Source organism: Euprymna scolopes, chromosome 41 (genome assembly GCF_053919585.1).
Source record: "Euprymna scolopes isolate OS-2025 chromosome 41, ASM5391958v1, whole genome shotgun sequence".
Taxonomy (NCBI): Eukaryota; Metazoa; Mollusca; class Cephalopoda; order Sepiida; family Sepiolidae; genus Euprymna; species Euprymna scolopes.
Window position 1 is genome coordinate 44,457,824 of NC_136522.1, and position 15,713 is coordinate 44,473,536.

Here is a 15,713-nt window from a genome sequence, read left to right on the forward strand (position 1 = left end):
GAAGGCAAACCCATAAGTAGATCATTTCGTACTGTGATGCTTTAGGCGATCTCAGCACCACCGCCAGAACGAGGACCGCCGGGATATATTAACTAAGAAGTGAACGCAACGGACTCTTTCTGCTACACAAATGAGTAATTTGGTAACGAGTGACGTCATGAATATTTGGTAACTTTATGGGTGATCGAATATTGATGGAGAAAGTAAACAATCGGGTTCGACATGTTCCAGAAATAAGCAGAGAAACAATCGGTGTTATCGCTTTTCTGTTTGGAAGTAGATTTATTTGGAGGATACTGTTAAAGAGTTCTACAAACTTGGCCTTCTGGCCAAGATCAAAGTGTAGTATCTGTTGAGAGCTGGTCCCCTTTTTCCCTTCCCCCTCCCTTCACTCCTCACATTAAAAATCGGCCTTGTGCCTAATTTGCTCGGTGGGGGAGCAAATAAATACCATCTGTTCCGGCAGATGCTGCAAGCTATGACTAGCTATGACTAGCTATGACTAGCAAAGACCAGATGTGGGGGCAACCCCACATGCCTGACCATTAACCAGCTCCCATTTCCCACCTCTCGGGAGCTGGTCCCCTTTTTCCCTTCCCCCTCCCTTCACTCCTCACATTAAAAATCGGCCTTGTGCCTAATTTGCTCGGTGGGGGAGCAAATAAACACCATCTGTTCCGGCAGATACTGCACTTAAGATAATTTGTACCAGTCAATGGAGGGGAAACCCTCTATACTGGGACAATTATTATTTTTGGTAACCAGAGTGACCCCTTTTAGGGGAGCTGGTTTTTACCTCACATCAAAAACGGCCTTGTGCCTAATTTGCTCAGTGGGGGAGCAAATAAATACCATCTGTTCTTCGGATGCGGCACTTCCATTTCTCGTTCTCTTTCAGTGGGGGAGAAATCCTTCACGACTGAGACAATTTTTATTTTTGTACCTTTTCTCCACGTTAAAAAACGACCCTGGTGTCTAACTCTGTCCCGTGGGGAGGCATTGTAAATAGGTACTGTTAAAGAGTTCGACGTGGAGGTCGACGAAGGATCTCAGCGTGAGACAAAAATTGTTGTCACCGAAGCTGGCAAGTTTAGGCAAAACGATCTGAAAGTCAATTTTGCGAAATTAACGACCGATCTCAAATGAATAAAATCGGAAAGCAAGAAAGAAAGGACAGAACTAATTTTAGTTAGGATACTAGACTTCAGAAATGGGAATTTAGCTTAGAAGTAAATACTTCAAAGACTTTAGCTTAGAAGTAAATACTTCAAAGAAACACACACGTTTGTTCAACAAGCCTTAAATATAATGTATGTATTATATGTGAGTGTTTGCGTGTGAATGTATGTATGCATTTTTAGTGTCTTAATATGTACGCAAATTGTAAAACGCTTTTGGCACCCGGTGAATACGAGCACTAACCTGTATAAAAAAAAGGCTAAAAATAAGCCACTGAATTTACGGAGGAGTAAGCGGTCGCTAAAGAAGTACGTGCATATTTATAAATATACACCACGTGCCAGAATTATATGCAAATCGATATTTTTGTTCTAACTCCGATAGTTTTCAATGAACATTCGTGAAACTTCGCACGTTATACGGCAACACTAAGGCATGCGCAGATATAAAATTTTAAGCTGATCTGCGCAATAGCGAGCAAACGGCATCCATTTTGGTGACTTGCAGTTTTTTTCAGCGTGCGTACTTTATATGCAAGATGGGACGTAAAGGTGCTTTAAGTCAAGCTGAGAAATCTAAAATTTTTCAAAGACTCCATAAGATTTCCACCTTAGAAATTACCGAAGAATTACAGCGTGATCATCGTATTATCAAAAAATATTGTACTAACCCTCAACTTTGCAACGGACGTTCTGACAAAGGGAAAGTTCGTAAGAAATCATATCTGCCACGTCGAAAAATGAGCAAGATCAAGAGAGAAGTTCGCCGTAACCCACTTGAAACTAGCAAACAAGTTTTTGAAAAGGCTGGCGTTCCTGATGTGCCCAAATCAACTCGTTTTCATATCCTGAGGACGATTGCAAAATTTGGAAAGCCAGAGGTTCGCGCTCAATTGAAGGATATCCACAAGAAAAAGAGGATGGAGTGGGCAAGAGATAACATGAAGGTGAATTCTCAAACTGTTTTGTTCACCGGTGAATGTCGAGCGACCCTTGATGGATCCGATGGATGGATGGAAGGATAGTACAATAATAAGGGTCTACGTCCCCAAAGGATAAGGCGTCAACAAGGAGGTGGTGGTGTGATGTTCTGGACTGCAATCATTGGCAATGAGCTGGTAGGACCATTCAGAGTCGCAGATGGAGTGAAAATTGCCTCCAAACTCTACATTGACTTCATTAAGGAACACTTGGAACCTTAGCACAAGAAGAAGAATGTGGCATTCCGGAAAAAGATGGTATTCATCCATGATAATGTCCCGTCTCATTCTGCAAGGATAGCCACTGAATATGTGGAGAGATTTTTTGCCAGACATGGGAAAATAATGCGATGGGCAGCCTGTTCTCCCGATTTTAATCCCATCGAAAATCTATGGAGCATCTTAAAACAAAATATTTACTCCGGAAGAAGGCAGTATAACTCCAAGGATGACCTCTGCAATGCTATTCTGACTGGTGCTAAAGACATTTCATCAGATGAAATCGAAAGTTTAACATCTTCAATGGACCAAAGTTTTTTTGCTCTTGTCAACAAAAATGGCAATTATATAAAATATTGATTGTGATATGAAACAATATTGAAGTTGTTTGTTCTTTATTATTGTTGTTCTCAATTTACAAATTCCTAGAATAATCAACGTTTTGATGATCTTTTAGCACTTCACCATATTTTAGCATTGGTTTGCATATAAAGTTGGCATTATCACCAAAATGGCTGCCAATTATTTATTACTGTGCAGATTAGCTTAAAATTTTAGATCTGCGCTTGTGTTAGCGTTGCCATATAATTGTGCTAAATTTTTAAAAATTCCATTGAAAACTACTGAAGTTAGAACAAAAATATCGATTTGCATATAATTCTGGCACGGGGTATATATATATATATATATATATATATATATATATATATATATATATATATATATATACTCGTGCTGATCAAAAAATAGAACATCATGTTTATTGAGGACGATCTGTGAGATGTAATTGGTGCTAAAATATCCCTATCATGCTAAATTAACTGAAATACTTGTTTTACGACAGAATTCTTTTTCATATCAATTGCAATGTCAGTTTTTGAATATTTCGTCTTTCAAAATAATAGAACAAGGCAGGTAAGTAAACAAAATAGTTTTTTTTTATTAATATAAATGCAAATAAAATTAATCAATATTTAGTAGCAGCACCGTTTTGCCTTGATAACAGCATCAATTCGCCGGGGCATGGAATCAACAAGCTTCTCGCAAACATGTGTAGACACTGAATCCCATGTGTTCTGGATTGCAATCTTCATGGATGCAAGGGTAGTAGGTTTTTCTTTGCGAAGTTTCCTCTTCATCTGGTCCCACAAGGCTTCAATAACATTCAAATCTGGCGAGTTCGCCCGCCATTCAAGACCAAGGATCGATCGTTCTTGGAGCCAGGAAGACGTGGTCTTGGCAGAGTGTGCTGGTGCCAAGTCATGTTGAAAAATGATGTCTGTAGCCTCCCTGTCAAACTGGTTATCCAACACTGGCTGTAAATTAGCTTCCAGGATATCTGGGTACACTTTTTCGTTTACAGTTTCTTTGATGGAGCATAAATTACCAACAACTTTAGCACTCATACAGCCCCAAACCATGCAAGACTGCGGGAACTTCACAGACTTCTTAACGCATTCTTGGTTATACCGTTCCGTGGTTCTTCGCCAAACACGTGGCCCTTGGTCGCCGAAGGAGATACAAAATCGAGACGCATCTGAAAAGATTACACGCCGCCATTCGTCTTCAGTCCAGTTTTTATGAGCAGTTACTCATCGCAGCCTCTTCAACATCTGCTTCTTGTTAAGGAGCGGTTTGATGGCAGCTATACGATTTCGGTATCCCAGTAGCTGGAGCCTTTGGTAGGCAGTGCTTCTCGAAACGTCGGCACCAGAAGCCTGTTTCCACGCTTCAATGATGTGACTTGTTGATTGGAAGCGACTTTTCTTTGCCACCTTGTCCAGTACTCGGGCTTTTCTTTCGTCCGCATTTCTTGCGATTGTTATTGGAAACACCCTCAGCACCTTTCTGGAGCACTTTGGTTACCACTGATCTTGAACATCCGACCTTGATTGCGATTTCCATGTGCGTCTTTCCTTCTGCCGGCAAATCAAAGATACGCTGCTTCTCAGGCAAAGATATGTCTTTAGAGCGACCCATACTTATACAGTATTATTAAATCGCTTTCAAAATCTTTTGAAAACAATATTTGCAAAATCTTTTGAGTTTAACATTACTCAACGACAAAAGGTTATTTTAAATTTAAACGTTGACTTTTCTAATGTGACAATAAAGTACTCATTGTCTGCCATATGCACCTCCTCAAAGGATTAAAAATAGTCGCAATTATTATTTAAATATAAGATATCTCGCCTGTACCATTTACAAGCCGAAAATTATCCCAAACGGAATGAATTTGCATATGTTCTATTATTTTGACCAGCACGATTATATACGAGCGGACAAAGGAGAAACAATTATAATTATGAACACTGCAAATATATTTTTGAAGATAAACTAAAACAATTTCTCCGTACACACGATCTAGATATTTAGCAATGACACAAATAATATCCACAAAATTTAAAAATTTCACAACAGCAAATATCTAAATATAATTATTGTATTAGATGTAGGCACACTTATCTCATAGCGGGATATTCAGCTCGCTACTTATAACCCCCACAGAAAACAAATACATAAACTCCAAATGAATACACACATACAAGACATCAGTTATATAATCAGCATTATCTAAAAACCACAGATGCCATTAGAGACTCTAAAATGTCGTCCAGCTGTGCGTATGCATAAGAATGCATGAATTAGACAGAAAATAATTTAAAAGTGTCTCCTAAAACAAATGCCATTTTCTTTATATAGACGCATGGGCTAGACAATACAATTACATTTCACCAATATAACCACAATTGTCACCACACAAACTAATTTACCATTGAAAAGTCACACGCAATTTCCATTGTGAGATATAATAACCCGATCACAGAATAACATATGTAATCTATATTTCCATCTAAATAAACCCGCAAATTTAACTCCATTCTTATATAAATGTCAGTTTGTGTGTGTGAGAGAGAATTCCTTCCTCATAGGTTCCGAAACGGTGTAGGCTGTCTTTTGCAAATTTCACACTAAGGTATTTTATATGTCTGTCAGGTTTCTTAGACAAACCTTTATATCTCCTCGACATAAATACCCCTGACCACCTGACTTACAGCAAATCCCACCCTACGCAGTACAGATCTGTAGATGCCAGAAAGCCTCCTCACTTATAGTTTGTTCTCTCGGATTGCTAAATTATGGAATTCCCTGCCGTGTCCCTGCTTTTCTTACTTTACTGACATGTAGAAGTTCAAGTATAAGTCATCTTGCTACTCAACTCCCTACATAGTATCTCTGAAAATTCCCAGATAGTAAATCCCTACATAAAAGTTGTACTGCGCTTTGTTTGAGGTAAAAATACAAAAAAACAGGTAATATTTAAGTTTTACAGGTACAAATGTGAAGCTTGTGACGTCTCAAACATTGTTTACATCAACCGCAGAAATAACACGCTGTAGACAAAGGAAGCGGATACTTTACACCTTATATCGAAGGCAATTGTTGTATGGTTTGTTTGAAATAATAAAAGACATCAACTGGACTACAGAAGCATTTGAGGGAACATAAACAGATTACTTCACAAACAATTCAGTAAACACTTTCAACGCTTGATTTTATCTGTCACATATGTGTCAGACCGTGAAAGTTAGCTGCTGGCCTGAAAAGTCACATTCGAACTCATAGACGAAGTTTGGGTATCATTGACAATTCAAACACAAATACAGTGAAGGTAATAATTAACTCTGATCTCTGATATGACTAGGTCTATAGCAATATATATACTAGCATTTCAGCCCGGCGTTGCCCCGGTATTTGGAGGTGTATGTTGAGTAACAAAAAAAAAGAAAAAGGGGTCAATTTTTTAAACATTTACACCTATTATGACCCCTTAATATTTATTGTTTGTGCTCAAATCAAGTTATTAAGTTAGATCCATGTCCAAGGAATCTATATCTAAATTTGGAGTGTTTAGACTCAAAATTGTCGGAGGAGTTTGGTAGAGTTCTCAAAAGTCAAATCGTTGAACTTTGACCCCTTAATCGTAAAATTTCTGGTCGAAATCCGATCACATCGATTTTTCCAAATCTCAGTACCCTGTATATCAAATTTCGAGTCTGTAGACTCAAAATTGACAGAGTTATTGCGTATGGAAATGTACACATACAGACACACAGATACACACACAGACAGAAAGACACTTTCACTTTCATATATATATATATATATATATATATATATATATATATATATATAATTTTTTCGATAGCGCCAAAACAATACATATATATTTTCTTTGAATAAATATTTACAGATGTAAACCTAGTTTTCTGCTTGAAATAGCCTTTTTCAAGCGATCTCTTTTAGTTTATCATTTTTTTTCCTTGGAGATGTAGGACGTTTCAAATATACATATATATAAAGCTGATTGGCTAACTAAAATCTTCAACATATATAAAAACAAGAAACAACCACAAAATTCGCGCATAAGCCTGACGAATCCTATAATGGATGAAACGCAGAATATTCAGTGTAGCTTAATCGCCATATATATTTTATAAATTACTATATATATATATATATATATATATATATATATATATATATATATATATATATATATGTATATCCTTTTGACTTTCTATGAAAAAATTAAATACCCAATTTACGATTTTTCAAAAAATGCCATATTTATTCTTATTATATATATATGTATATGTATATAAATTAATAAATAAATCTTTATATATATACATATATATATACATATATATATATATATATATATATATATATATATATATATATATATATATATATATATATATATAAGAGGAAACATAATTTAATATAAATACCAAAGAAAACAAAAAAAACGGGCAGGTGGAATTATTAAAATTTCCTTAAGGCCTTATCGTCTGACCCTCTAAGAGGAAACGTCAGAATGATTAATTAAAAACTAAGAAACGAATGTGGAAAGAAGGGAATTTGGTTTAAGTTGGAAGACCAGTGAGAATAAAAAAAAAATCTCACTGTTCAGGTGGTTTTAAATCAATAAATATCTCCAACTGATGTTTCAAAATCTTTTGTCTACACAACTTCCAACTGAAACCAAATTCCCTTCTTTCCTCATTCGTTTCTTAGTTTTTAATTAATCATTCTGACGTTTCCTCTTAGAGGGTCAGACGATAAGGCCTTAAGGAAATTTTAACAATTCCACCTGCCCGTTTTTTTTTTTTTTTTTGGTATTTAAATTAAATTATGTTTCCTCTGAAATTTCTCCTTCCATTTTGCTGTACCAAGAATTTACATATATATATATATATATATATATATATATATATATATATATATATATATATATATATATATATATATATATATATATATATATATGCATGTATGTGTAGTAGATGGAACTGTTTCACAGCGTTGCTCAGGGTAACCTAGGCGAATGCTAACTAAAATATATTATTGAGTCTTTTGGAATGAATTTATGTATTCATTTTTATTCATTGCTTGCTATGTAATAAGTGATGTTATAATTTTTTACGTACCTTACGAAGCTGTTTATATGCATTGTTTTTACAAATAAATTAAAAATGTAAAATTTAAATAATGAAAGTAATGTCTTATGATTAGAAAAATAAGGATCGTTTAATCAAAATTATATTGTTTAAACCGAACATTTCATAAGAATGAAATTTAAATCATTTTAATCTTTTAAAAGTTTACTATTTTCATAGAATGTCCGTTTCGCTGCTATTCAACAGATTATAGTATATATTAAGGAAATGTTTTGTGTCAAAACATTATAATATTGAATATATTTTGATTTTTATACATGAATTCATGGTAAATATAAGAAATAAATAAAACCTCATCAAATATAATGTAAAAATGTTGAAGAATTGTAATATATTTTGTTCAGCTTGCAAGAAATGAAATATGAGTGTTATCAGATACAAAATAAACTATTTCCTGTTATATGTTTTTCAAAAATTGCATTTTACAGATAACGTTATCTAAGATTAAATAAGTATGGAAATTTTCGTCAATATCTGACCTTTAGTTGATTTTTGGCATATTTATAAAACACATGTATTTTAGTATATTTATAAAACACATGTATTTTGGTATATTTATAAAACATATGTAATTTGGTATATTTATAAAACACATGTATTTTAGTATATTTATAAAACACATGTATTTTAGTATATGTATAAAACACATGTATTTTAGTATATTTATAAAACACATGGATTTTGGTATATTTATAAAACACATGTATTTTAGTATATTTAGAAAACACATGGATTTTGGTATATTTAGAAAACACATGTATGTCTGCGGGTTAAAAGTGGCCACCACGTGAAAACATTGTTTTGAAGCGTTGATTTTAGTCTAAGACCGTTCTAATTATTAGCATATTAAAAATAAACGTCTTATTAGCATATTAAAAATAAACTTTATTAGCATATTAAAAATAAACATTATTAGCATATTAAAAATAAACATTATTAGCATATTAAAAATAAACTCATTATTAGCATATTAAAAATAAACATTATTAGCATATTAAAAATAAACATTATTTGCATATTAAAAATAAACTTATTATTAGCATATTAAAAAATAAACTTATTATTAGCATATTAAAAATAAACTTATTATTAGCATATTAAAAATAAACTTATTATTAGCGTATAAAAATAAACTTATTATTAGCATATTAAAAATAAACGTATTATTAGCATATGAAAAATAAACATTATTAGCATATTAAAAATAAACATTATTAGCATATTAAAAATAAACTCATTATTAGCATATTAAAAATAAACATTATTAGCATATTAAAAATAAACATTATTTGCATATTAAAAATAAACTTATTATTACCATATTAAAAAATAAACTTATTATTAGCATATTAAAAATAAACTTATTATTAGCATATTAAAAATAAACTTATTATCAGCGTATTAAAAATAAACTTATTATTTGCATATTAAAAATAAACGTATTATTAGCATATGAAAAATAAACATTATTAGCATATTAAAAATAAACATTATTAGCATATTAAAAATAAACATTATTAGCATATTAAAAATAAACTTATTATTAGCATATTTAAAATAAACGTATTATTAGCATATGAAAAATAAACATTATTAGCATATTAAAAATAAACATTATTAGCATATTTAAAATAAACATTATTAACATATTAAGAATAAACTTATTATTAGCATATTAAAAATAAACTTATTATTAGCATATGAAAAATAAACGTATTATTAGCATATGAAAAATAAACGGCTAATAATAAAAACGGCTTCTTCTTTTGCATATTATAAATAATATGATGATAATTCTATGGTGCGCTTTAGCGGTATATTGTAGTCAGTAATTTTGCAAATTTTGAGTCTCTACCCCCTATAAAATAAATTTTGAAAATCTGAAATAGTACTTCCCTTGCCTGTATGTGTAATGGCAACGTTTAAAGTGGAAAGTTTTTTTACTATAAACGAAAATGGCGGTACACTAATTTTCGGTAAAAGAATCAGCCCTACCTGCGTCACACAAACGCAAAAAAAAAAACAATACTGAAACCATGAGTTGTTCGTTTTCCATATGGTTTCCGCGAAGGAAAAATCATTCTAGACTGTGGTAATTGTATTAAGAAAAATGTGATATGCGTCAGATATATATAAGTTCTGTTAGTGCCCAGGAAATTGGGCAACGAACTAGGGGATAATTTTGGGAAGGTATAAACATTGTGAAATTATAAAATAACTATCGACTAAAAATACATTTTAGAACCGTTCTTGCGAGTATATAATTTTAAATAGGAGTTATCCACCCAAAAAAAGAAAAAAAATACTGTAATTTTAAAGCAAATAATTGTGAATACGTACCGTTCTGAAGTATTAAGGTTTTCATTATTGGCACGTGGAGGGTGGACGTTGTGTAACTATTCTGTAAGGTTATCTAACAAATTAATAAGCAGTTACTTCCATGGCAAATGCTCGTCTGAGCTTCAATCCCTGGTCTCCCCTCGCCAATCTTTCACGAAAAACACCCGTCTAGCTGAAACCACTGTCAAAGATTTTCCCCACTCTTAATTTGTGCCAAAACCAAAACGTAGATTCCATGAACAAAGCTTCTTTCTTATAAGTGCACGCCTGTGAAACTCTGTTTCGTTTGCCTGTTTCTCACCTGACTATAACCTGGATGTCTTCAAGTCCAACATAAACAAATTCCTGATGAACCGCCTCCTTAAGTAAGACACTTTATCAAATCTCAACACTAACGTACTGTACACGCAATAACCCTTATCCCCGAGTAGCTTCCGGGCCTTGATAAGTGGTGAGTATCTTGTAAAAAAAGGCAAATTATATCATCAAAATTGAATGTATTTTGAAAATCATGATTTGAAATAATAGCATAATTCGTATTCTACAGAGCCCGTTAAAAATAATAGGAAAAAAGGTTTTGAAAACTTATTTGCTGTTTATTTTACGTTTATTAGTAAAGAAAGTGTCGTATTCTTTGCTTAATTTTATGAGGAAATCAAGTAAATATTACGGAAAGTATAAGTACCATATATTATGTCCGTGTTATTGGTAAGTGAAGCCGTCCATATTAGCGTAAAGTGAGTTGTTCGTTTTTTTTACAATCTCTATTCCGAAATATAATTGCGTACAAGTAGTGTGATTTGATAGTTTCGTTTTATCCTGGTATTCCATCAAACAAGTTTGTTAAACGAAACTGTAAGCGTAATGGTGTATGTATTAAATAATAACATGTGGAAAATCAAATAATAAATCGGCTACATGCGGAAATAATTAATCTATATATCTATATATCTATAAAAGTGAACGTGTCTGTGTGATAGTACACGTATAAATTCGTTTTTCTTTTGTGTGTATTGATATTCATATTAAAAAAAAGATTTTCTATTTATTTAAAAAGAAAATGCAATTTTTTATATATGGGTTGTGGAATTGCATTCACTAACAAAAGATCTAACTAATTTGCATATTCTTTTAAACATTCATTTTAATTAATTCCCTATTAGTTTTTTTCGGTTTTCTTATGGGAGGATCACCTTTAGTTAACTATTACGTGTAATTATATTCATGCAGATATTCTACATGATTTATACTTGCATAATATTTGCGTAAAAGTTTACAGTAAACACAAAATTGTTTCCATATATATTTATGTATACGTATATATTTTTGTTTACTCTATCTATTATATCTATAAAAGTGAACGTGTCTGTCTGTGTGTCTGTGTGCTTGTGTACATTTTTCTACGCAATAACTCTGTCAATTTTCAGTCTACAGACAGCGTACTGAGATTTGGGAAAATCGGTGCAATCCGTTTTCGGTCAGAAATTTTGCTGTTAAGGGGTCAAAGTCAACGATTTGACCTTTGAGAACTCTACCAAACTCCTCCGACAATTTTGTGTTTAAAGACTTGAAATTTTATATATATATAAGTTCCTTGGGCATGGATCAAACTTAATAACTTGATTTGAGCCCCAAACAATAAATGTTAAGGGGGTCATAATAGGGGTCAAAGTTAAAAAATTTACCGCTTTTTTTGTTGTTGTTCAACATACACTTCCAAACACCCGGGAAACGTAGGGCTGAAATGCTAGTCTATTAATAAAAATAAGCGGTGATTTAGGGTTACGGAACAAGAGTAAATTGCATCTTTGCTATTCTCTCGGTTGGATTACGTATTTGAATGAGTACGTCCACTGGGATAAAAATAAGAATTATTAAACTGAAACAAAATGTGTCTATTGTGAGCTAAGAACACGTTTATACTAACTGTAAGTAATGAGTGTAAAAGTTGTGCATAGGAAGTGTTTACTTATTATTCTATGTCGAAAGTTATGGGGCAAATCGTTTCCACTTTATTCTTATAAATATATATATATATATAGAATTTTGAAGTGATGAAAGTAAATGTGTGAATTCGAACCTTACTCTTATAAAATATTTTGTTCGAGTAACATTATTTAGCATCTAAGGGAAAATAATCACTGATTGTTTATCTCGCTTGATTTCATTTTATATACAGTCATGTTAAAGTACATATAATTTTGATGGTCATTTTGAAGGGTTTTTTAATAAGAAAATTTCTGGATTTCTATTATTTTAATATAAACCTATAGCTTGGAAAAAATGTTAAAACACCGCATTTGAAACATTTTGTTCACTGCATCTATAATGTAAAAAAATAAGAAAAGAGCTGGTTTAATTGTAAACAATATTTGAAATAAGTTTATTATTTCTTTTAAAATCTGATTATTATTTTTGTCGATAGAAGTCAAGCATTTTCATATGAAAGTTTTGTTTGTTTTACAATTGATAAAACTAACATAATTATTTGAGATAAAAATATTTAGGTTTTCTCTGCGATCTGTTCTTTTGTCAAAAATATCTAAATAACCCACGTTATTTGATCTCTATTTCCAGCTCCTGGCTTTTAACCCGTGCCAAACGCTCTCAAAGAAAATGTCGTCTTTTAAAACACAGGTCAATGGGTTCACGTCCTGGTTGAATCTGCGTCTCTGCCAACCTGGACATCCTCGCATGGAAAATGTCGTCAACGAACCGTTGAACGTTAATAACATCGTCAAACTCCTCAAAAGTTACACAGGAGCCTCCAACAAGAAGTTAAAAAGTATTGACCGGTAAATATATATAATGAACTCATGTTTTTATCGTATGCAACTATTTTTTTGATTTTTTAACACATTTAATTAAATATATGAACTGATTATTGTCAAAGCAAAATCAAAGGAAATAATTGAAAGATAGAAAGAAATTTACTTAAATTTGGCTTAAATTTAAATTTCCTGTTTTTTGAATCAGTTATAAGATCTTTGTTTTAGCAAATGATAGTAAACAAAATATCGATTTATCATAATTTCCTCTATATAATAAAAGTAAATGTACGTGCGGCTCTGTTCTTTAATCACGTATGCAAATTAATTTATGAGAAAATATAGGGGGGCATAATCTATCTCTTAAATATTATCTATATACAAAAAGTAGATGCATATATGTGCGTGTGTTTGAAAATATTTAACCGATAAACCTTTAAACTACTGGTCACATAACACTGAAATTAACAGGAAATAGTTATCATACACTAAGGATGGTCTATAATGAGTAAAATCTTTGATGGATGAATAACGAATACAGAAATGAGTCGTCAAGTTGAAATGCGAAATCTTCATTTCAACTTGACGGCATATTTCTATTAGTTTTGCACATGCGCAAATTCATACATAGCTTGCAGTATTTTAATTTAAAATCTTTCTATCTGTCGATAACTTCAACAGTAGGTAACGCGGCTAGAGCGCTATATGTTTTGGATTCGATTCTAGTTGATGACACCCAAGTCATTTTTTCAACTTTTGAAATCAAATACAATATGATATTTAATAGCGAATTGGTTCTGCTACGATGAATAGGAAATCTGTATGAATTAACATCGATCGGCCAAGGCTGCCACTCCCCGCTAGTACGTGAATAATAAAAAACGGAACTAAGCTAATAACAAACCTAGATTCCAGTAAAGCAACTGGCCCTGATGGCATCCCAATTATAGTGTTAAAAAAGCTTCAACCAGAACTTGCTCCCATACTTACGAAACTATTTAAGCGCTGCCTTAAGGAGAAGTGCTTTCCGACCCCCTAGAAGACCTCATCAGTTTGCCCTGTATTTAAGAATTCAGGTGATAAGTCATCTCCCTCTCAGTACAGACCAATAAGTCTCCTGAGTGTTATGAGTAAGTTGCTGGAATCCATATTAAATAGAGAAATAGTCAACCACCTCAGCAGGAATAACCTTCTTAGTGACACACAATATGGTTTCCGCTCTGCAAGATCTACCGCAGATGTACTGACGGTTATATCCCACAGGATTAGTGAATCTCTTGACAAAGGCTTCCTTTCTAGGGTAATTGCTCTTGACATATCAAAGGCCTTCGACAAGGTATGGCATAAGGGTCTACTTCACAAGATTTCCAGCTACGGTATAACTGGAAATGTTTTCTCAATCATTAAATCATTTCTCTCCGATAGGTTCATAAGAGTAGTGGTAGATGGACAAAAATCGGAAGCCTGCAATATAAATGCTGGAGTCCCTCAGGGGTCAATCCTGGGCCCAACTCTCTTCCTGCTCTACATCAATGACCTCCCTAAACACATACTTAAATCATTCGTTGACATCTATGCTGATGACACGACCATCTACGGCAACACATCAAAGGCTGTAAATGACAAAGTTCTCTCTGATTCTCTCTCCTCTGATCTCGAGCGCGTGGTTCAGTGGGGGAAGATGTGGTTGGTTACCTTTAATGCATCCAAAACCAAACTCCTATCCTTACATCATCAACGCTCTGATCCCCAGCTAGCCTCAATTGGGATAGATGGCTCTCGTTTGGGTGAGGCCCCGTGTTTTGACAAACTTGTGGGCTTGACCTTTACTCCTGATCTGAAATGGAACACGTACATCAAGTCTGTTGGCAAGGTCACTGGAAAGATGGTGGGATCCTTCTACCGCTCCAGAAGATATCTCACTACTGATGCAATTCTCTATCTATATAAAAGCCAAGTACGTCCAAAGATGGAATACTGTTGCCATATCTGGGCAGAAGCGGCCAAAAACAGCCTATCATGCCTTGACAGAGTACAAAATAGACTTCGTGGATTAGTGGGGGATGCCCTTTTCTTTACCCTGCAACCTCTCTCCCACAGAAGAGACGTTGCCAGCCTATCCTTGTTTTATCTTTATTTTCATGGCAGGTGCTCGTCTGAACTCCAATCTCTGGTCCCCCCTCGCCAATCTTTCACGAAAAACACCCGTCTAGCTGAATCCACTGTGAAAAATTTCCCCCACTCTATATCTGTGCCTAAATCAAAACGCGGATTCCATGAACAAAGCTTCTTTCTTAGAACTGCACGCCTGTGGAACTCTGTTCCGTCTGCCTGCTTCCCTCCGGACTACAACTTGGGTGTCTTCAAGTCCAATGTAAACAAATTCCTAAGGAACCGCCCCCTTAATTAAACACTTAATCAAATCTCCACACTAACGCATTGTACTTGCAATAACCCTTATCCCTGAGTGGCTTCCGGGCCTTTATAAATGGCGATCACTGTGTAAAAAAAAAATAATAATAACGTATGCAAATTGAACATATAAAGCAAAGAGGAAGAGCTCGGCTGTATTTTTTTTAACTTTGTTTGGGGCTCAACTCAAGTTATTAAGTTAGATCCATGTCCAAGGAACTTATATCTAAAATTTCAAGTGTTTAGACCCAAAATTGTCGGAGGAGTTTGGTAAAGTTCTCAATGGTC

The 15,713-nt window shown here is 33.4% G+C and overlaps 1 protein-coding gene across 4 annotated transcripts in view; it reads left to right on the forward strand.

The window, feature by feature from the left end:
* Positions 1 to 15,713, forward strand: part of LOC145266488 (uncharacterized) — a 167,585-nt gene that overhangs the window by 8,613 nt on the left and 143,259 nt on the right. For all 4 annotated transcript variants that reach the window (XM_080122207.1, XM_080122210.1, XM_080122208.1 and 1 more), the window contains exon 2: positions 12,823 to 13,040. In XM_080122207.1, the coding sequence (XP_079978333.1) occupies positions 12,862 to 13,040 (179 nt within the window). In that variant the 5' untranslated portion in view covers positions 12,823 to 12,861. The remainder of the gene's footprint in view (positions 1 to 12,822; positions 13,041 to 15,713) is intronic.